The sequence below is a fragment of the Parasteatoda tepidariorum genome, chromosome 4 (genome assembly GCF_982258835.1).
Source record: "Parasteatoda tepidariorum strain Cologne lab strain chromosome 4, Ptep-v5.0, whole genome shotgun sequence".
Classification (NCBI taxonomy): Eukaryota; Metazoa; Arthropoda; class Arachnida; order Araneae; family Theridiidae; genus Parasteatoda; species Parasteatoda tepidariorum.
Window position 1 is genome coordinate 12,900,882 of NC_141758.1, and position 23,170 is coordinate 12,924,051.

At 33.4% G+C, this 23,170-nt stretch overlaps 1 protein-coding gene across 1 annotated transcript in view; it reads right to left on the reverse strand.

The window, feature by feature from the left end:
• LOC122271277 (putative inorganic phosphate cotransporter) overlaps window positions 1-23,170 on the reverse strand; it is a 34,643-nt gene that overhangs the window by 3,464 nt on the left and 8,009 nt on the right. The window contains exons 4-9 of the mRNA XM_087160683.1: window positions 21,773-21,956; window positions 19,853-19,983; window positions 15,010-15,159; window positions 6,482-6,611; window positions 4,474-4,629; window positions 65-150 (exon numbers count right to left, since the gene is read on the reverse strand). Of these exons, the coding sequence (XP_087016809.1) occupies window positions 65-150; window positions 4,474-4,629; window positions 6,482-6,611; window positions 15,010-15,159; window positions 19,853-19,983; window positions 21,773-21,956 (837 nt within the window). The remainder of the gene's footprint in view (window positions 1-64; window positions 151-4,473; window positions 4,630-6,481; window positions 6,612-15,009; window positions 15,160-19,852; window positions 19,984-21,772; window positions 21,957-23,170) is intronic.

Genomic DNA, 23,170 nt, shown 5'->3' on the forward strand with positions numbered 1-23,170 from the left:
TATCAACTGTATCGCACATCTAATTGTTTGGATGAAGAAAAGGAGTATAAAATAGAATAATCACCCCAGTTTTTGTAATCCATCCAGCGAATGCGGGGGCCAAGAATCCAGCTGAGTTTGCGAATGTACCGGTAAGAGCCATTATGATACCTTAGAAAAGGTAATAGAAACGAAATATGAGACTTAATAGGTTGGAATAGTTTGAAGCATCTTTCACTCGCTTCGAGGATACATTTCTCAATAATAATAATAATAATAATGAAGAGATAATTGAAATTTAATTGTAGATAAGAAATAATTTTATAAATGTTCCTGGTCTAAGCGTTCGATCTTTTTAGGGCTGCCAACTACTACTCTTTTTGCAAAATATTTTAACGAATAGTAGACAATCAGAAACGAAAGCTTTCAGAATTCAGGTTAATTTTCCCAACATTTTATCGCTTTCACGAAGATGAGACACTGGTGTCCCTTTCATATATTTCTCATGATACTTTAATTAAAAATAAAAATATATTTTAGTATCCTTTAATTATAAAATACTGTCCAATAGTTATTAAAAAATATGTTTTATCGGAATTATATATATATATATATATATATATATATATATATATATATATATATATATATATATATATATATATATATATATATATATATATATATATATATATATATATATATATATATATATATATATATATATATATATATATATAAACACAAATTAACATGAAAAACATGAATAAAATAAAAATAAAAAACTAAATGGTAGAGAAACAAGAATGGTAAAGGCAAATAGTCGTTGTCAAGACACATCTAATTGCCATAAATAATGCGATATTTCTGAATAAAGAATAATTATCCTAAGATAAAAATTATTCTTTATATGTGTCGATATCGCAAAAACTTAATGTAGTAAAAAATCATGAAATAAAAGAAAAATGTAAAAGGAAATCAAACTTACCGGCGTGAATTAAAACGCGGTTTAGGTTTAAAAGTACAATAATAAAACAGTTAACAAAAATCGCGAAGATGAAAAATATTGCTTATAGCTTGAATCGAATATAATAAAATTAAAAAAAAAACATTTGATCGAAGAAGAAGAAAAAAATGTTTAGGTAAAATATTAGTGCTGCCATCTATGAGAAACAATTAGTAAAAAGGTAATAAAATTGAAATACTAAAAATGTTTAACGGATTGAATAAATTAGCAGTCTTAAAAAAAAAAAAAGAAAAAAAAATCATTAATAGGGAAATTAATTTAAAAGTCAGTCTGTCAGGATAGAAAGCCGTTTATAGACTTATCCTTCATTCATAAAATCTAACAGAATATAATATTACAGAATACACATATCCATCTTTCATAGGGTGACTTATTTAAAAATCAGAGCCTGCATACAGGAATAGAAAATCGTTTATAGGTTTTATTCTTCATTCATACAACCTTACATAATTTTTAAAAAAAATATATAAATATATATATATATATATATATATATATATATATATATATATATATATATATATATATATATATATATATTAAAAACGTCGTTAAACAGCAGACTTAATTTTTCGGGTTTACCACTACTAATGTTCAGCTCCGCAGCCTTGTAATTTTGAACCCAATTCAGAAGATATGGGAACTCCTGGATCAAGTATTGGGAGAAATTTGTTTTCGTGGAGGACTTACTGATGGAACTAACTCGCATTTGCGTTACATGGAAAGGAAAACCTCCAACGGTCAGCTTGACCGTAAGGGGACTTTAACCCATGATCCGTCTACCACTGAGGATAATTTTACGTCAGCACTGTGGTCGGTGCAAGACGAACGCGGAGTTCGTATCGACCAGCCATCACTGGGATTCGAATTCAGCTCACCTCAATGGAAGGCGAACGTTGGATCCCCTTAGCCATCACGGCTCCAGAATTAGTTTTGTACTAAAATAGAAAAAAAAAAAAAAATTTGAAAAATGTTTTTTCCCCCCCCATTCATATTAACTCTTTGCCTTCCAACGTCACTCTATTCGTCATCAATAGCCATCACTCTAAAATTAAGAACATTAATATCTTAATAATAAGCAACTTCATTATTTTAAGAATTTTAAAAATATATAAAAATACTGTATTATCTAACTTCAATAATTTAGTGTCTATGTTATTCAAGCAGCATTTTAAAGTACTCGGAGGGCAAAGGGTTAGAAATTCACCAATAATTGATTTTTAAACAAAAAAAAAATATTATTTCTCTTAGATTTTAAATAACTGCAAATAAGTGCAAAGTTGAAAAATAATCATTTGGAGGAAAGCAATCAGTCCATACTTGCCAAAGAACACACATCTATCCTTATTTCATATATAACCATAAGTTATTAAAATTCTAAATACTATATTTTCTACTTATTTTGCATTAAATTAATACAAAAAAAGGGGAAAAAAGTATGAGAAACGTGATTAATGAAAATTCTGCGTCAAAAGTTTAAAAGACTCGCCATGAAAGAACTTGTTTATTACTTTACTAAAATTACATACATTTTCTAGCCTGTGTGCTCAATTTTAGGCTTACAAACCTTTTCCAAATAGAAGGACAAGCCGGGATAGTCTGGTAGGTAGGGCACTGGGCCCATGTCCAAGAGATCGTCGGTTTGATTCCCGCCGAACCGAAGACTCCTCGTGTAGTAAAATGGTGGCTGATGCACGTTAAATCTGTCGAGTCTCGATGTCCTCCATGTTCCCATAACAAATCATACCTCTGGGAGTACTGATCCAGGAATTCTCTTGTATTCTGTATTGGGTTCTAAATTACAAGGCTACGGAGTTGAACATTGGTAGTCGTAAACTCGAAATTGGGTCGCCTGTTCAACGACGGTTGTAAAATAAAGTAGAAGGACAGATAGAAAAATTCTGAGAAGGTTACAGTGGGATTCAAGCCCGCCACATCCACGCTTCGCGCAGAGTTTGGCGGGCGATATCGCTCACCCAGGGAGGCCCCCTTGAAAGAACTGGAAGAATGTGATTCCCTATATGAGCGTTTGAACCATTTGCATGTAGTGGAGTGGAAAATAACTTTAAATCAAATTTACCTAGTGAAGAATCATAGATTGAAACATAAAATTTGCTACCACTGGAAATTTTTTTTTCACAAAGCGTAAAAAGTTGAAAACCTGCATAATTAATATAATTAACTGATTCTTTTACATGTGACGATCAAAATACTAAATTTAATTTAAATATCAAATTATTAAAAGGAAATATATAAATGTTACTACCATTTTAAACAAAAATATAAAATACTACATAGAATCCGTAGAAGTTTCTGCTGTGCATAATATCGTTCAAATTTGCACAAAACCTTAAAATAGTGCTAAGTCGAGTCCCATCGCAGCAATTAAATTAAATAATTTTATTATACTGAAATTACAGATCGAAGTGAACGGAAGTGAACGGAAGCGTGGTTCAATTTAACACTTTATTAAGATTGTTGCGTATTATGACTCAAGGTACTGATATCGTGGTTAAACCACATTAAATACCGATATCATGGTTGCACGACATCAAGTACAGATATTATGGATATCAACGCAAACCTTTCAAGAAAACATTAACATTTTGAGAGAAGTAGTTTTGGAGCATTTCTAACAGTACATATAATTCTTTCTCTTATCTTTAATGAAAATATTGTAAACGATTACACTTTCCGGTCTCATTGCTAACACTAATAAAATATTTTTGAGATACTACGACTTCAGACTAGGGATGTCAGTTACTTCGCGTTTAACAAAAGAAAGTGGAGGAGAATAAGAAGCTAAAACTTGCAGACACTAGCATAGTTTAACCATCAATTATTAGACTGACCAATGCACAGAGATTGATCAAAAAAACTTCTATTCTACAAAATACCACGATACACTTGGTAGGGAGTTGGGTTCATGTTCAAAAGGTCGCGAGTTCGATCCCAGCCAGCCGAAGACTCCCTGTGTACAAAATGGAAGACTGCTGTACGTTAAATCTGCCAGGGTCACAAACTCCCTTAACAAATCAATACCTCTAGGGCTTTGATTCAGATCAAAATTACGATCAGAGGATGGATGAAAGGTGCGTGAATGTGTTTCCCTATAAAACGGGCAGTGACGCATGTCTGTGGTTGAAAGTCGTATTCTTAGCCGTAGAAAAACAAGAAACGCACTCTCTGCCTTAAAAGTTTAATTCCCTTAATCCTCACGCCGCTCGCAGATAAGTTCTACAGTCTTGCTGATATTTGCAAGTAGCATTAGTAACAAAAACAACAACACTTCGACTCTAACTTCATGTGAACCATTTTTCTTTCAGCAATAAATGTTTCGAAAGATTTTGAATGGCAAAAGTGTTGGCCCAATTTTGAAGATCCGGTTTGAAGGATTAAGAATATTGCAGGTGTTATGTTCTAGTTAAGAACATTGGTATTTTGAAGGCTGTTTCAAAAGTACTTACCGGCGTATTTAGGTGCCATGTCCATGTTGGTTATGAGGTAACCAGAGTACTTGAAGGTGCTGAACGCGTTTGCAAGAGTGAACAGAGCAATGATGGCTGCTGGCCTGCAACCTACAGCTGGAATCAACAGCAAACATGCAGCAGGAACAAAGAAAGCTGTCAAAAAAGTCAAATATTTCGGTTCAAAATATTTTCCCCAAGTAGTCAACTCGAATTAGTCCAACACCTCCTAGAAAGAACAGGCCTCAGCACGGGTTACCATAAATATCCCTTAGTAGTCCAAACGTAATGACATATTTTGTATTTTCAACCACTGCGCAGCTTAGTACCCCTAACGTAATGACATCTTTCTTATTTTTCGTCTACTGCGCAGTTAACTTCATCACATCGGACTACTAAATTGATCCGTGCTGAGGCCTTTCTACTTCTAGGAGGTGTTGATTAGTCCCGCAGTGGACTGATCGTTAAAACACGGTTCCCATTAGAACACCGAAGTCAAGCATCACTGACTGCGGTTAGTGTGCGAGTGGGTGACCACTTGGATCAGTCTACGAAGGGACCGAGGGTGTGCCGTATTGGTCTTCGTTAAACTGTTATACAGTAAAGCGCTTGACTTCGAGCGCCGATCGTCGGGCTACAGAAGCGAGGGTGCCATCCCCTCTGCAGAGGACGAAAATTGTGACGGCATGTCTTCGGATCATTCTCAGGCCATTGTGCAGCTCTAGTGCGGCATAAAAAAACAACAACAACTCGAATTATGAAGGACTGGTACCAACTCATCATTTTCAACGTCGTTAAACGACTCGTTTTCCTTCCAATGTCTGATGCAATGGATATGTGCTTATAAAATTGCTTTAGTTTTAGTACTTGCCAAACAAAAAAATTAAAATCTAATTTTCATGTCCACAATTATTTTTATTAATATTTAACATCGTTCTTGATTTGTGGGCCCTATCGAAATTTCGAGCACTTTCCGAACAATCTAGAGCAAGAAAATCTCTATTGGATCCCGGTGTCAAATTACAATTCACTTTTTAATTATTTTCTGACAAGCAGAATGACAGCTACAGCAGATTTCTGACAGCTATTTTCTGACAGCTACAAGCAGAATTATCGCCAAAGAGAGTTTGTCGTCTATTATAATTCCGGCCACTTTTGACTCACTTGAGTGTTCAAAACAGAGCTCTGTCTTGTGGAGCTCTGTGATGAATAACAATTCTAGCTTCAATCTGTTTCTGGCAGCCATTAAACATAATTTATTATGATTTTATTGCTAAAAAGGAATTTATCACCAATCATAATTCCGTTAACTTTTCGATTAGGTAAGAGGATCAAATTTCCTTGGAGCTCTATGTGCTAATTTATAGTTTCAATTCTTTCTAGTCCGCTACATGCGGAATTTATAGTCATTCGAACAGTTTGCGACTAGCTAAAGTGCACAAATTGCAAGTGGAGCTCTTTGCCTGATGTCAATGCAAATTATTATCGTCTCTTAAAACAAGCAAATTTTCCTTCCGTTTTATCACCAATTGACATTTTCAGCTTTCCAGCTTTTATGATATTTTAATTCTGAAGTAAAAGCTAAGACTAAGAAATCGATACCAATTTTTAATTTTTTCCAGCTTTGCACGTTCCAAGGATTTTTTTCTTCCTCCTCAAAACATGATAAAATGAAATGGTTTTACTAAGGCAGGCCACACACTGAGCAAGCAAGCCATAAGAAAGAGGCATACAGGTAGCGAATTCCTATACTTTTGCATTAGGACGCGCAGAGGTGATGTGTGCATGGTAATGCAAAAGTATGGTTGTTGTTGTTGTTGTTAATTTACGTCACACTAGAGCTGCACAATGGGCTATTGGCGACGGCAAAAGTATGGAAATCTGCTTTTCGTATGCCTTTTACTTTTCGCTCGTTCTCTCAGTGTGTGGACTGCCTGACAGTTTTTCCTCTTTTGTGTACACTGAGGGAGATTTTTTTGTGCGTGACGGTAAGTCAATAATATCTTACCAATCGACGACATAATTTTTCTTATAGTTGTTATATGGAATTGCTTCTTTCTCAACAAGTCTGCAATAATACTGGCAAGAGTGGCTACTAGAACTCCAACTATGAATGGCAGTGATGATATTAGCCCATTCTGTCGAAAGAAAAGATTTTACGAACGAGTTAATCGAGCATTAAAAAAACAATGTTTTATACGAGTGTAACTCTGAAATTTGTTTTGTGAGAAGTAGCAAAATAAAAGATTTTTAGATCATTTAATTCGCAAAAAAAGGCAATCAATTTATTACAACTGTTCCAACTTTCTTCTGTTATCGTTATTATTTTTAGGGTTATATTTTGTTACAGGAAAAAGAAAATACAAAAATTACGATAAGTTCCACTGCCTATTTTTAGGCAATGAAAATCGGCTCAACAGACTAAAAATGTGTTACAATTTTCAAGTTAAGTCGCGTAACAGTAAACAAAATACAGTTAAGTATTGTAAAGTATACTGCAAAATGTAACTAAATTGATTTTATTTAATTTATGATTGATTGAAACTCTTCAAATGAAGATAAAACAAAGGAAAATTATAGACATATGAAGAAAGGGGGGGGGGGAATAATAATTAAAAAAAATAACAAACAACTGATTAAAAAAAAAAAAGAGATGAATTTTTTTTTAAAAAAAAAAACCGGAGAAAAAAGATACCATCTTTTCATCAGCCCACACGATTATATCCGCAAAAGAGTGCTTACTAATATAATTGATGATTATATATATATATATATATATATATATATATATATATATATATATATATAAATATTTTGCATATTTTTATTACTACAAAACTGCAATGGAATCAAGAAAATCTAGTTCAATTTTTTTGGAAGTGTTTTTTACGAAGCACTTAAAAGTCACATATTTAAATTTTTCTTTCAGCCTTTGAGGATAAGAAAAATTGGGAACCAAATTTTATCTAAGAAGAGCCATAACTATTGTAGTTATCGTGTACAGTGCGCAAAAAAGAACAAATGAGCGGATTAATATACTAATACAGAGATGCCAACTGCTCCGGACAAGCCAAAGTAATTCAAAAGACGGTAAATAACTACAAAGTAAATTTAGCAAATATTTGACTGTTTTTGCTTGTTTTTTAAAAGGTAAAGCAGGTCTTCAGTACTACAAATTGGTGAATTATATAAACCTAGGAATTATTTAGAAATAGTGGTGGATAAAAATCAACTAAATTGAATTTATTAAACCAAGAGTCACAATTGATAAACTACCACTTTAAAATATATATTTGCTGTCCGGAGCAAGTTGGCATCTCTGACTAATAGTCAAGCTTAAAGGTCCGAGGGGTTTCTTGAATTATGCTAATTAGTTTCACATACACATTCCTCTTCTCTCCGAATTGGAGCTTCTATCATAGCTCTCCATTTAACTCTATCCATGGCCAGATGTTTTGCCTTCCTCCATGTTTATCAAAGTAATGTCAATTAGCTTTGAATAGGGGGATAAATATTTTCTAGTGGTAGTATTTTAATGTATTATTCTTGGTTCAGTGGGCCGGGATAGCCTGATTGGCAGGGTGCTGGACTCACGTTTATGATAACGGAAGTTCGAATCCAGCCGGCCGAAGACATCCAGTGTTATAACTGGTAACTGGCGTACGTCAACTTTTTCGGGTCACTAAGTCCTCCATGTTTCCATAGAAAATCAATGCCACTGGGGGTTTTGAGTTGGAGATGAATTCAGGTCAAAATTATTATCTGAGGACGAATGAACGGATGTATGAATGGGTCCGCTCCATAAACGGATATGATGTATGGGTGTGACGAAGTCGAATTAATGGCTTTAGATGCCCCCTCTGCCTTAGCCCTTTTGCGCCGACTGTCACAAATACGTGCCAGCATAAAGCCGTATAAATCAGGGTGAAAAGATAAAACTGATAACCAAAGTAGTTCTTTAGCAGTATATTTGTGGGCGGAGTTATAAGTGTTTGATTTATTTAATTCACCATTACTTTAGTTCAAAATAATATTATTTAGTTATACTTTGAACTAACATCAATAATATATATGATTAAACTAACAATAATTAGAGTAAAAGCAAAGTAAGTGTGTCAAATTAGCAACACCTACATTTAAGTTACCGTTTTTTATTTATTTACATCCTGATTCTGATTTTGTACGAATGCTTTTATGAATCCCCCGTACCCAAGGGGTTAATAACCGACTACAATAACAACAACATTCTTGGTTCAGTAATTTAATCTATGGGATTTTTACTCACCACTACTAAGTAATTCGAATGCTTATATAAAATGGCACATCATTACAGTTACGCTATGGAATTAAGCTACCATTATACTCGTTCCCAAACCTCTTAAAGATCCAGTTATGCTCTATAATCACAGATCTATTTGCTTATTACCAACACTTAGTAAAATATTTGAAACCTCCATTTAAAACAGATTTAAATCCCACCCACACATGCTACCCGATAAACAATATGGTTTTGGATGGGGGCTCGACAACAACAACGAATTCTAGAGTTCATTGGACAGAAGCTTAGAAATAAACAAATTTTGGCCTTCCTGATGTTAGATGTTACTTAAGTCTTTGACCGAGGCTGGCATGGTGGTCTTATCAATAAATTAAAAAACTTAAATATTCCAACTGACTTAATTTTTCTCATAAACTACTTAAAAAACAGATATTTTAAAAGTAAAATAAACGATATTCTCTCATCCAATAGAATAATAAGAGTTATTCCAGGGTAGTATTCTCCGCCTAATATTATAAATAATTTACACTTACGATTTTCTTATCGATGGCGATGATTATAACAGCCTTACTGCTTAGTTTGCAACAGGGGTGGGTTACTGTCAAATCTAGATCTGTTACAAACGCCATTCATAAACTATAGACAAAAATACATGATTTTGAAATCTGGTGTTCTAACTGTTCGAAATTAATGCCCAAACCTTTTCATTTATTTCCACTGGCAGAGAACTTGGCATAAAGGGGAAAAAAGACATGGACCAATCCTATAAATACTTATGCATCCCTCGTCTGATGCAATTACAGTAACGTAAATGCTAAAAAACTTAATGTCTTCCTAAATAAATTACAAAGAAAAATTTGGGGATTCCCATATTTTATTCGAAACAAAGATATACACACAGATTTTAAATTAAAGATCCTCTCTGAAACTTTAACATGTTGAATGCCATGAGGGGGGGGGGGTCACCGATGACCGGTACTGAGTTTATTCGTCATTCATTAATTTCCTCTTATTTAAGGCTCCTATACTATCAGAGCTGACCTATCAAGCAATATTGGAGCAATCAAGTGCGGAAGTTAATGTTATGTTAGTATTAGTTATGTTATTACAGAGATGCCAACTGCTCTGGACACTCCAAAATAATTTAAAAAAGGGTAAATAACTACAAAGTAAATTTTGCAAATAGTTGACAATATTTGCTTGCATTTTAAAGTGTAACGCATGTAATAAGTACTATAAAGTGGTGAATTTTATAAGCCTACGCATTGTTTAAAAATAGTGGTGGATTAAAATCTACTAAATCGAACTTATTAAACCAAGAATTACAATTAATAAACTACCACTTGAAAATATTTATTCGCTGTGCCTATGTTAACTCCTACAATAAATGATAATTCGGCCTGTCTTATTCACGGGCTCTACTCTTATCGTATAACATTACCAGCTTAATTTCCAGCTAGTAATTCATGTCATTAAAAAATGAATGAAACGCTACATGTTACGTATATAAGAAATTTAAAAATTATATATAAAATTTTTTTTCCCAAAGAGTGGTAGTTTAATTTTATCAAAAATATTTCAAATGAAGTTATAACTTTCTTGATAAAACTCGCAAATAAGGAAACCTAATGCAGATGAAAGCGAGCATAATTTGCTCAATGGTTTCAGTTTAGCACGCTGATTGCCACGAGTGTCACCAGTGACCGGCGAAGCCAAGATTATTAGAAACAGAGTAAATTTTTAATTTTTTGGAAACATTATTATCGTTACTAAAATGGTTTGAAGAAATGAATGCGATACACACAAAAATAGTTTTATTTATGTACACAGAGATGCCAACTTGGTCGGGAGAGCGAATATATATTTTAAAGTGGTAATTTATTAATTGTGATTCTCGGTTTAATAAATTCAATTTAGTAGATTTTTGGACACGGCTCTTTCTAAACAATTCGTAGGCTTACATAATTCACCACTTTTTTTCTGATATGTCATGCTAAACCTTTTAAAAAACTAACGAAATCTGTCTAATAAATGCCAATTTAGTTAGTAGTTATTTACCGTTTGGCCAGACGGGCAAGCGATGTAAAATTAGCGTGGCATTCAACTTGTAAATAACACTTAGCACAAAATTCTATAAAAAAGCACAAAAATGCTGAGCCGCAAACTGCGACAATATTTTTAAAGCAGAAATGTTAATTGCAGATTATAATATCAGATCTTAGATTAGATCAGATATAAATCAATTTATCCTTAACCTTTTTTGGTACTTATAAATTTAAATTATAACACTTCATCGATTGGAGTTGCAGTTATTGATCTAACAGTTCTTAATTCTTATATTTTATTGGTGATGCGATTCAGCCAATGCAGCAAATAGTTCAAAATTATGAAAATTACTTCATGACTTCTCAAATCAAGATGAAAAGGTAAAAGGCTCCTTCGGGGCCTAAAGGCTTTGAGCAATAATATGACTGTGACTACAATTATCCTTTGTTGAGCCTTTTAAAAAGTTTGCAAAATTAACCGAAATTGCGCAAATGTTAGTTTTAGCTCGTTACCGTTGTTTTAAAATATATAGTGTCGAATTCAGAGCAGTTGGCATTTTTACTTTCTTATTGCTTTCAATTCACTTATAACTGCAGGGATGCTAACTTTCTCCGCTTTGCAACAAATAACTTTCTAGTGGTGACGAAATATAAGTTATTTTCAGTTCAATAATTTTTATTTTAGTAAATTTTGTCACATTACACAACAAAAAATCGAAGTATCATATAAAACGCAACTTTATTTCATTTAATTCGTGGTTTCTCTTCTAGAGATTTGGCGTAACTATCCTTATTCTTCGAGTTTTACAATTTAAATCGCTGCCAATTTATTAAAGAAGTGGAGGAGTTTGCGGAGGAGAAGTGGAGGAGTTTGCAAGGAAAATTTCTGAGAAACCTCCAAATAAATTATCGTATTTCATTAATATATCGTATTTTATTAATATATCGTATTTTATATATTTGAAAGTGATTTTTTATTAAAAAAAATCATTGTTCTCTTAATTTTTCAAAATTTATTTTAAAAAAATAATTGGGGTCCCCAGGCTATGGCTTAGTTTTGCTTAATGGGTAAATCAGCTGTGGGTGTGTGTATGAATAGGTCCAGCTTATAAGCAAGTGTGACGCATAGGTGTGACGTATAGGTGAAGTCGAATTAATGGATATAGATGGCTCCACTGGAAAACAAGAACAAAAGCAATCCTTCCACCTTAATGACCTTAACACGTTGAGCGCCGCGTCAGCCATCGGTGGCTGACACTGGACTTTCCCTTTAGGTCGCGCCAACCACCGGTGGCAGACACTGAAATTACATTTAGGCTGCGTCAACCACCGGTGGCTGACACTGACCTTTCACATAGGCCGCGAAAAACAGCTGGCTGATAGCGTATAACATAATATAGAACTATAAAATTTACCCTCTTTTATGGAATTGCAGAAAATTTATTCAATATTTACTTGTAATTCTTGGTTTAATAAATTCAATTTACCAGGTTTTTATCCACCACTACTTTTAAACAATTCGTAGGCTTATACAATTCACCACTTTTTTTCAGATATGTCATGCTAAGCCTCTCTAATAATTGCAAATTTAGTTTGTAGTTAATTACAGTTTGGCCTGACGGGCAAACCATGTAAAATAAGCGTGGCGTTAAACGACAGTAGAATCTATTGCATACCTGCCATTATCATTTTCCCCAGTGGTATTAAAATGGAATTAAAACTTCAATTTTAAGCAAACAAATACGTTGTATTTGAGAAAACTTAAGTTAACAACCATGATAGTAACGCTTATTAATATATGTGATTAATTTTTGTAAGAATAGTGGTGATCAAAATCATCTAAAAATTAAGTTTATAAAAGAAAAAAATAGTATATACTTACTACCACTTTAAATATGAAAATAAAATCTTCAGGAAAATCCGGAAGAGTTGGCTGGTATGCTATTGTAATTTTGGCTTGGCGTTTTATGACGGTGCAGAAATCAACCTTAATTGTCAAATTTAGATACAGCGTACTTGATCATAGCTAATTTAAAAGCTTCAATACAAATTTTGCATTATACGATTCGCTTCGTTTATTGAAACTGCGAATTTCGTATTCTAAATATGCAAAATGTGGACGAATTCGGTTGAATAGTTCCTGAGGAATAACAATTAAAAAAACGAAGAAAAAGGTACCTTTTCTCTGAATTTTTCTTTCTTGAGAAGAACATTGTCGAATTTTATTATTAAGAAAAAGTTTTTATCACTATACTTTTTACCTGAACAATATCAATAATTAATAATTTAATTTTCGAGAGACGTTGCAAGATGTAAAGTAATTTGACCTTAATATTAATAAATAGTAATTTAGTGCTTTCAAGAAACGTTGTCAAAAGTTATGTCATTTGATCTAAATATAAATAAATGAAAATTTAGCTCTTTCAGGAAACGTCACAAGATGTAAATTGACCTTAATATCAATACATAATAATTTAGTTCTTACAAGAAACGTTGTAAGAGGTTATGTCATTTGACTTAAATATGTTATAAGAAAAATAATAATTTAGTTTTTTTTTCAAGTAACGTCGCAAGATGTAAAGCAGTCTAACCTTAATATCAATACGCAATAATCTAACTCTTTTAAGAAAGATGTTGTGCAATTCGACCAGAATATGAATGAAAAATAATTTAGTTCTTGTGTTGCAAAACGTTTCAAAATGTAAAGTAAATGTAATAACTTTGCAAAATTAGCTCACCTGACAAAAAATTAGTGACCCTGGCGTGCAAGTACCGATGAATCGTTACGTTTCGTTTGATGACGCAGTCGTCAAATGACGTGCTCAACTGCGTGCGCATTGCCTCAACATGATCTAAGACAAATAACCATCAGTGAGATAATTTTGTTTTAAGCGGAAATTTTGTGTAAATCTGAGTAAGTGCAAGGATGTGACAGAGTGGCAAAAAGGGGCAATTTTGTTTGGCCGTCCCATGGTCATACGGAAAGTGAAATTGCTGGATTTATTGGTGGTTCGATGCGGACTGTTCAACGCGTCTATAAGCAGTGTGCAATGCACGTGATCACGAAGACGACGTCAGAATTGTGGTCGGAAAGAAGATCCTGCATGAAAGGGATGTGTTTCACGACTTGACAAACAAAATCGCTTCCAAACCCGACAGGATTGCTTCAGTTAGTGAATGACGATCCATCTCAACCTGTTAGTGAGAAAACATTGCGACAGGAGCTGCATGCTCCTGTCGCAATGGGACATGACAAATGGGACATGGCAAAATGGGTAATGCGCCAACATTTGGAGTCGAACACCTAGTAAGAGGCCATTGCTCACACAGACTTATAAATCTGCTCGACTTCAGTGTGCTAGAAGTCTGAATTTTGACATTTGCTGACTGGCGGAATGTAAAATAGTCTGGCGAATCACGTTTTTGCTTTTATTAAAATGACGCACGTCGTCGAGTGCACCGAAGACCCAATCAAGCATTTCATCTTGACTGTGTGCAAGGTCATGGTTTAAACCGGAGGTGGGTCTGTCATGTTTTAGGGGTGTTTTTCTTATTGTGAATTGGGCTACCTCACTGAGGTGACCAATAACATGAACTAACATATTTATTTAAACATTCTGGGTGTTCAGGTGTTTTCTTTCAGTCAACATCTTCATGAAGAGTATGCTGTCTATAACCCTATTTTTAAATATGCAAAGGCAAAGTTCATCAGGCTGGATGAATATGTGACAGGTTTTACGAACACTCGATTGACCTGTAAAATCACCTGACTTAAACCTCATTGAAAATTTGTGGGACATGTTGGAAAAACGGGTAAAGCGCTGAAATCAGCATCCTCACAATTGGGTGGATTTGAGTGATCAAATCCCCAGCGAGTGGTTTAAACTGGATTCGACGTGCCTGCAAAACCTTGTGGACTCACTTCCTAACCGAATCCAGGTGGTTATCAAGTCCAGAGATGGTGTTACATGTTGTTATTAAATGATGTTTTTCATGATTTCTCTTAGGGTGACTAGTTTTTTGTCCGGTGTGCTTACTCATTTATCTCAATAATGTAAGATGTTAAGTACTTTGTCTCAATAATATCAATAAATAATATATTTCTTCAACAAACGTTGTAAGGTGTAAAGCAATTTGGCTTTAACAGTATTAATAAATGATAATTTAGTTACGATAATTAGTTTTATAGGAAGTTGCAAGATGTAATTTTACCTCAACTATATCGAAGAACAACACATTGGCCATATATGTTGGTAGTTGTGTCAGTAACGTATAAAAACCCCAGTTGTTGCAGAAATGTGCAAACAGAAGCGCCCAGAAAGGAACGGATGTCAATATTGATTTCCAGGGAATTTCAACTGCCTGCAAAATCAAAAATTTATTTTAAATTTCCGGGAGAGAAAAATTAAGTAAGGTAGAGATTATTACACTGATATAAATTGTAAATTTTTTAAGATAAATAGAAAAATTTAAATGCATAAAGTTTAGGGAACACATTAAACAATTCCATAACAATCTCATAAATTTTAGTTTTTAGTTGATTTTGAAGAAACTGTTGTGCTTTCATTTCAGTCAACATTCTACCGAAGGAATAAAGAATCACTAACGATTTCAGAAATTTATTAGAGGTACACAGAAATGCATTGTTTGTCAAAGTTTACTATAGAAACCAGAACATTTTGTTTCCCCCCATTAAATTTCAAAAGTTTGGTGGTTCTGACAAATAAAAACTATAAAACAATATTTCCTGTTGTATGCCTCACCATTCTGAAATACTTGTACGGGAATTTGTAAGAGTTTGTCCTCAGAATTCATAATATTGTAGCTGCAGAACATCGTTTTAAAGTTTTTCTCAGTTAACAGCTTGAAACTTAACACGCATGGGCTTGAAAAGAAGGCAGGAACCAGGAAAAATATGAAGTATTTATTCAGCAGAAATAAATTATAATCAGTGATACGTATGCGGACGATATTAACCACTTCCCACTTTTGACCGAACACCGTTCGGGTACTTGAAAAGGGGCCTTCCCTATTTTGCCCGAGCGACTGATGATTTGCGTGCGACTGCAATGATTTACCCGAATTTTTTCTTTCTTTAGTTTACAATGTTTCTAACAGATGGCTCTGGTAGTTCATTAGAGGTATGATTGCGAAAGGCTTTGGCGCTTTTCTGTTACGGAGGAAAATACGTGAATTTTGTTTTCAGTAGCTTAGTAGAAAAGTCAACTTTAAGTCAAAATGCAATTGTTTTTGCTCTAAATAAAAATTATTTCATAAAATCAATAATTGTAATAGTTTTGACTCTTGATTTGAGTTTATATAATCGATTTTAACAGAAATTTGTTTCTCAAAAATAAGCTTATTTTTTGACCCAATTTGCCAGAAAAAAGACGCTGTTAATGACATTTATCAGTAATCAGCCAGTTCTTAAAAATCACGAATAATAGCAAAAGCTCACACACCAACAGTAATGACAGCTTATGTCCTTTGAACAACGTAAGCCAGTGTCAGTTTTATGTTTCAGTAAGAAAAGACACATAATGAGAGTTCCTATAAACAATCATGGGTCAACATGAAATATGACTCATCTAAGTTGCTAACAAGTCAGATAATAGCAGTTCTCGTTGGCAGTCACAATGAGGAACATGGTTGTTCTAGAATGTAGATCATAGTTCTACTTCATTTTAGACATTCATCAATCTATCAATTATTTTCACTGCTAAGTGATGATGTACAATGTATACAATAACATACCTGTCAACTCTTCCGGATTTTCCGGAAGATTTTGCTTTCATATTTAAAGTGGTAGTAAATATATACTATTTTTTTCTTTTATAAACTTAATTTTTAAATGATTTTGATCACCACTATTCTAACAAAAATTAAGCACATATATTAATATGCGTTACTATCACAGGTGTCAATATAAGTTTGCTTATATATAACGTATTTGTTTGCTTAAAATTGAAGTTTTAATTCCATTTTAATACCACTGGGAAAAATGATAATGGAAGGGATTAAAAGTTGGCAGATATGCAATAACGTATCGCTGGTTCAAAACTAAAACGACACTTCAGCATTCACTTCTCATTGAAATAACATGAGAAGTGAGTGCAGAAGTGTCGTTGTAGTTTTGAACCAGTGATATGCTCTTGTAGTTATTATTATAATACTAGTGGGCTGTGCCCCCCTGCTCGCTAACGCTCGCCAACCCCCGAAAATTGCTACGCAATTTTATATGGTTTGCTTCGCAAACCAAGCTCGCTTCGCTCGCTACTAACTTGAGTACTTTGCAAATGCACAAAATTCTAAGAATTCAAAACAATCATTCAAATCCATGTAACAACTTTTTTTTAAAAAAAAAAAAATTACATCTTTTTAGTAAATACTAAGTCATTAAAATAAATTTGAATTCAAATAAATGACATGTAATTCGTTAAACCTATTAGAAATGTGCTATAGTATAAAATCTTAAGATAAAATTTCTAAAACTGATATCTCTTTAAAAAGGTTAAAATTTTGGCTATAATTAAGTGTATTAAAAATTTAAATAAGAGAAATTGCAATGGAAAAACCCTGCATATACAAAACATTGAATTTCGGAAGAAATCTCGTTTGGTGAGAATGCTCTCTCTTGTCAAAAAATACAAAATAAACTGACCTCAAATAAAACTCCAAGGACTTCGAATCAAATAATTAAGGAAACTACTATCACGTTTAATATAAAAGGAAGATTTATTAACTAAACAATAAAATTACAGCATCGCAGTTCCAAAAAACAAATCTCACACTCACTCAAAAAAACAATTTACCTTCTAATTAGTCACCATAGCAACCACAAAACTCTTCTCGTTACCATCTATAAACTTATATATAATAAATAAATTATTTAGCAAAAAATACGATGCGCATAAGCACATAATATTTTACACTCTGGTTATTTCAGTTTCCGTTTTTAGAAGCGCTATATGTTGAGCCACCCAACCTAGATTTGGCATGTGACATTTTTAGCGGCAATTATTGGTTGGTTTTCTAGCGTTGCCATTCGGAGAGTTGTAATGAGGCTTTTTTTTATCGCCGTGTAAGAGAAATATATATATAGATTTTGTAATCATGAAAAACCTGCTTTTAAAGATTTAGGGTTGAAAAGCTCTAATAACTGCATTTTTCACCAACTTTGATTCATCATAAAGCTAAAAAGTCTCTTTGCCCCATGGAAACGAGTGAATGTCAATTACTAGACAGAAGTATATCAATAATATAGCAAAACAAAACTTTAGAGGTGTAGTAGCTTTCTTTAGTTAAATAACTTCAAACATATTTACTTTTAACTTAAGAAATGACCCTGAACAACCTTGAAATTTTCTGCAGAGGAATTATTTAAAGGATCTAAAGCTTACACAGTATTTATTTTCTGAGGGCTATTTTAACATAAAAAAAAATCGGACTAAAACAGAAAAAATACAACTACCAAAATTTAGCTTTTTTTGTCGAATTAAAACTAAACTAAACTCAGTGGCTCGACAGCCCATACTGGGCCAAGGCCTACTGTGCCAACGCCTCCTATAACTGAAAGCCTCCACACAGCTTTTTGTAAGTAGTCCGATCACAGCACTATGAAGGTAAATCAATTAGTTAAAGAGCCATTTAATATGAAATCTATTAAAAATTTGAAAGTGGTAGCAAATATATGTCTAAAAATTTGTTTAATTTATAAATATAATTGGTTTGTTTTATTTACTTGTCTACCACTACAGATTCAATTCTCAAATATATGTGACAGATTTCTCTCAAGTACTTTTAAAACTGAATTTGGGTTCATGCGCACAAGTGGATCGCTTTCTATATAATCTGCTCAGACTACCTATAAGAAACCGTGTGGAGGCTTTAGGATGTAGGAGGTGATGACTGTGCCCATCTCAGTTTTCTTGACTTTGGGATCTGGGGTGCAGGAGCAGATGTTCCGGTTAGGTGGTCAGCCGAACGCGAAACCCCCAGTGCTTAGTTCCCAAGCAAGATTGGTACTCATTTATCGACCCACTGAAGGGATGAAAGGCTGAGTCAACCTTGCCCGGCTCGAAGATGAAACCCAGGACCTGTGGCACAGGAGCGCAAAGCGCTACCACTCAGAAACCGGGTGTCTTTTGTCTAATTCAGAACAGGAAATTTGTATTGAAAATTTTAGTCAGGCAGAACCTTAGCAAGTGCGACATTAGACTGTAATTTTAGTGAAACGACTTTAGCTCCTTGCTGTTTGAAGAATCCTCTTCTTCTTTAGTTATGCTAGCTGGCCATCTGGGCCGCAAAGCTGCCCCTATCCCATCCATCATGATTTATTTATCATTGTGTGAGTCTTTGTGGTCAGTAGGCAGTGTGGTAGCTACGAGGTTGATAAAAAGAGTCCCAGTGTTTTGATTTTATTGGACACCTGCTTAAAAGAGTAGTGATTGCTAAATGTTTAAACTCAATTAGTTTTACATTTCTAGTGGTTTGTAACATTTGTTGAATTAGTGTTGCCAACCCGGCTACACTGTTCCGGAAAGGGTTAAACCATCACCTCCTAGAGGAACGAAGGCCTCAGCACGGATCAATTTAGTAGTTCGACGTGACGAACATAAACTGCGCAGTCGATTAAAAAGAAGAAAGATGCCACTACGTTTGGGCTGCCAAGTTGCGTAGCGGTGGAAAATACGAAAGATGTCATTACGTTTGGACTACTAAAGGATCAAATTTCTTGTTTATGGTAACCCGTGCTAAGGCCTTCTCTTTTCTAGGAGGTATTGGTTAAACACGTATCTTATTTGAAAAAAAAATTAAGTTAAAACGTTCTTTCACTAATACAGCTACTCAATGGCATTTATAGAAATCTGACATACAGTGGGTAAGAATGATTAGAAGGTGAGTGATTTAAAATTAAGTAAGTCTATTTTCGATTCGTCTTAATATTCAGTGAAACAACGCTTTGCTGTCCACCCTTTGGGAGTTAAGGTACACGAAATTTTTTTTACAGAGTAAGAAAGAAACGCCAGTTTTTATTCGTATAAGAATATTTTACCGCAGTATCTGCTTTGTGTTCTACTTTCTCAGTTATGTAATCTAATTCTTCTTGTGTAATATGGGGATGCTCATTTGGAGATTCATACACAAGAAAAATCCATACGATGAACCAGACAACCACCGACAAACCTGGAATAAAAGGGAAAAAAAATGAAATTCTGAAATGATCCCACAATCAATTTCAATATCTTACGATTAAAACTAATAGCTGTGCGGAAATGTTTTTAAAATTATGCGTCAAGGTTGAGGCAATTTTTTAAAAAAATTATGTGGACAGGTTGTGGACGAACAAGAAAAACACCTAAACCCCCCCAAAAAAAAACACTTTTCATTTTTTTTTAATAAAAATTTTTTATAAGAGTAAATATTTTATCTATGTTTCCTTAAATCAGGACTGATATTTATCTTGAAACGATAAAAAACATCGTAATTTCTGCTTGCTTCTGCTAAAAAATGTTTTGTGACGTGAACAACATAGCAGTTTTTTTCCAACATGGGGCTTGACTTGATTTGATCTGGTAATTGGCGAAGTACCCGTCTGCAGAAACGGGCACCTGACTTCTAAATCAGTAATTTGCTCTAGGGCAACTGGGACTAAATAGCATTGATATTTGGAGAAAAATGAGGCAGTTGGTGGCTGAAATAGCATGCTGTGGTGCACAGTTTAAGTAATGATTTATAAGTAAAGATATAATAAGAAATAAAATATATAAAAAGCTTTATAAATATCAAATAATGATTATTGAGTTTAATATAATTCAATTATCTAAAGGGGAGAAATGAGGGAGCTATTAGGCAATTATCCATCTTTTGTTTATTAATAAATAGTGGTAGTTGCAGTGAGTAAATTGTTTTAGTAGTCATCCTCTAAAGAATTTTTTTTTATCTCATCTTGTAAATTTTTTTACTCATCAATTTCAGTTCCTGTTTCAAATTATGTATAGATTAATGGCTTTTTCTTATCGTATGGTAAACTATCTAAGCTAAGAAGTAAGGTAAATAGAGTAGCTTGTGCATAGTTTTTTCCCCTCATTTTATTATCATTCATATATATATATATATATATATATATATATATATATATATATATATATATATATATATATATATATATATATATATATATATATATATATATATATATATATATATATATATATATATATATATATATATATATATATATATATATATATATATATATATATATATATATATATATATATATATATATATATATATATATATATATCGAACTTCCGATGTTAGCACGATATTAATGTTTGTTCCGTCCATATACTACAGACTACACTATATGCCTAGCCATTCCATTATCTTATCTGTGTGAGTCATGTCAGATCTGATGAATCAGGGAGATCTCCCTAGGGATGGCAGAGTAACTAGAACAATTTTAAGTCTAAGGATTATTCTTGCTCTCAAGCCCCCACAAAGATTTTATGAAAACTCTGTTTGTTTTAAAAATTTCGGCCACAGTTCACTTCCTCTAATAGTTATATTTTGCAAAAAACTCAAATGTTGGAAGGTACGCTATTATTTTGTTGTAGTCGGCTACTATATGTATTTGAAAATAAAATTTTGATATGGAATAATAGAGTTATTTGAATAAAACATAATTTTGAGGGGAAACAAAATTTCAACATGGGAATATTAAGCCATATTAAAAACAAAAATTAGAGAAAAAATTCAATTTCAATGTAAGAAAATAATGTCATATAATTAGAAATAGAATTTCAATATGCGCCATATGATTATAAACAGGAATTTGAGGGAGGATAGATATTCAACATGGGGATACGGAGCCCTGTGATTAAAAACAGAATTTTGAGGGAATACGGAATTTTACTAATAGGAGGTTTAATGGTAGTAAAATATCTTCGGAAACTGAAAAGAAATTTACCAGATATATAAAATACAGCAGGCCATCCACCAAGGAAACCACTTTTCATTAAAGGTCCAGAAAGTGTATAAGTTGCTACCGTTGCAAATGCTATACCGTTGTAAATAAAGGCATTTACTCTGCTACGTTCAATGTTTGGTATCCAGTTTGTTACTAAACAGTGTATGTTGGGATAAGTAATACCCTGAAAAATGAAATGCTAAATTCATAACAAATACATGAAAGTAGGGTTCAACATTTCCAATCTTATCAGTTTTTATTAGAATTATATGACAATGCGAGTAAATTGCTCGTGTTGTCATATAATTCTATGACAATACGACAATATTATATGACAATACGAGTAAATAAACTGTCGTAATTACTTTTAAGCAATTAGATTCTTATAGAGACGGAAATTTGAGTTAGTTAGGTAAGTACTTTATTTACGTCGCACTAGAGCTGAATAATGGGTAATGTGCGGCTGTCAGGGAAAGACCCCTGAGGATGATCCGAAGACATTCCATCACAATTTTGATCCTCTGCAGAGAAGGTGGTTCTTCCACTTTGCAGTAGCACGACCCACGCGTGAAATAGAGCACTTTACGGTAGAACAGTTTAACGAGGACCGATACCGCATACCCTTGGTCTCTATACGGACTGATCAAAGTTGTCACCCACCCTCATACTGATAGCAACCAGTGATGCTTGATTTCGGTGTTCAAGTGGGGACCGTGCCTTTACGATCAGTCCATTGCGGGATTACTGAAATACTAAAAGCTTCGTTAAAAGTATAAGGATCTCGTATTTTAAATTTGGTTTTTAACTACATCATAACATCCTTTTATTTTGCACAGATTTCAAATTAAGAGTTTAAGAAAATGGGCATGCATATCAAATTATGCACTTTTGATAAAATGGCCACTGTTCCAAATAAGTGTTTAAGAAAGGTGTCATAGCGTGAAACGCGTAGATTCTAGGAAAAACAGGAATTTTACAACTGATATTTTGGTGTAATTTTAAAGCTTTTTGAAATTATGTCTACATTTAATTTAAAGAGATATCTTTAAAATAAGAGTAAGTTCACTAATGAAGTAATTCTAATAGTATACATAACTTATTTGAGAAATTTAATTGTAAGATGAAAGTGATGTTCACAGACGTGACAACCATTTACAGAGACTTAATTTTTGTTTTTAGTTGTCAACGAAGGATTTAATATCTCTAGCTATTGTTCTCCAGCCCAAGAAATGTGTTTCACCAAGAGACAAAATGTTTTCCACTACGAGATAAAATGTGTTTATCGAAGACACAAAATGTTTCTCATTACGAGATAAAACATGTTTCGCGAAGAAACAAAATGTTTTTCCCTACGAGATAAAATGTGCTTCGCGATGAGACGAAATGTTTTCCACTGCG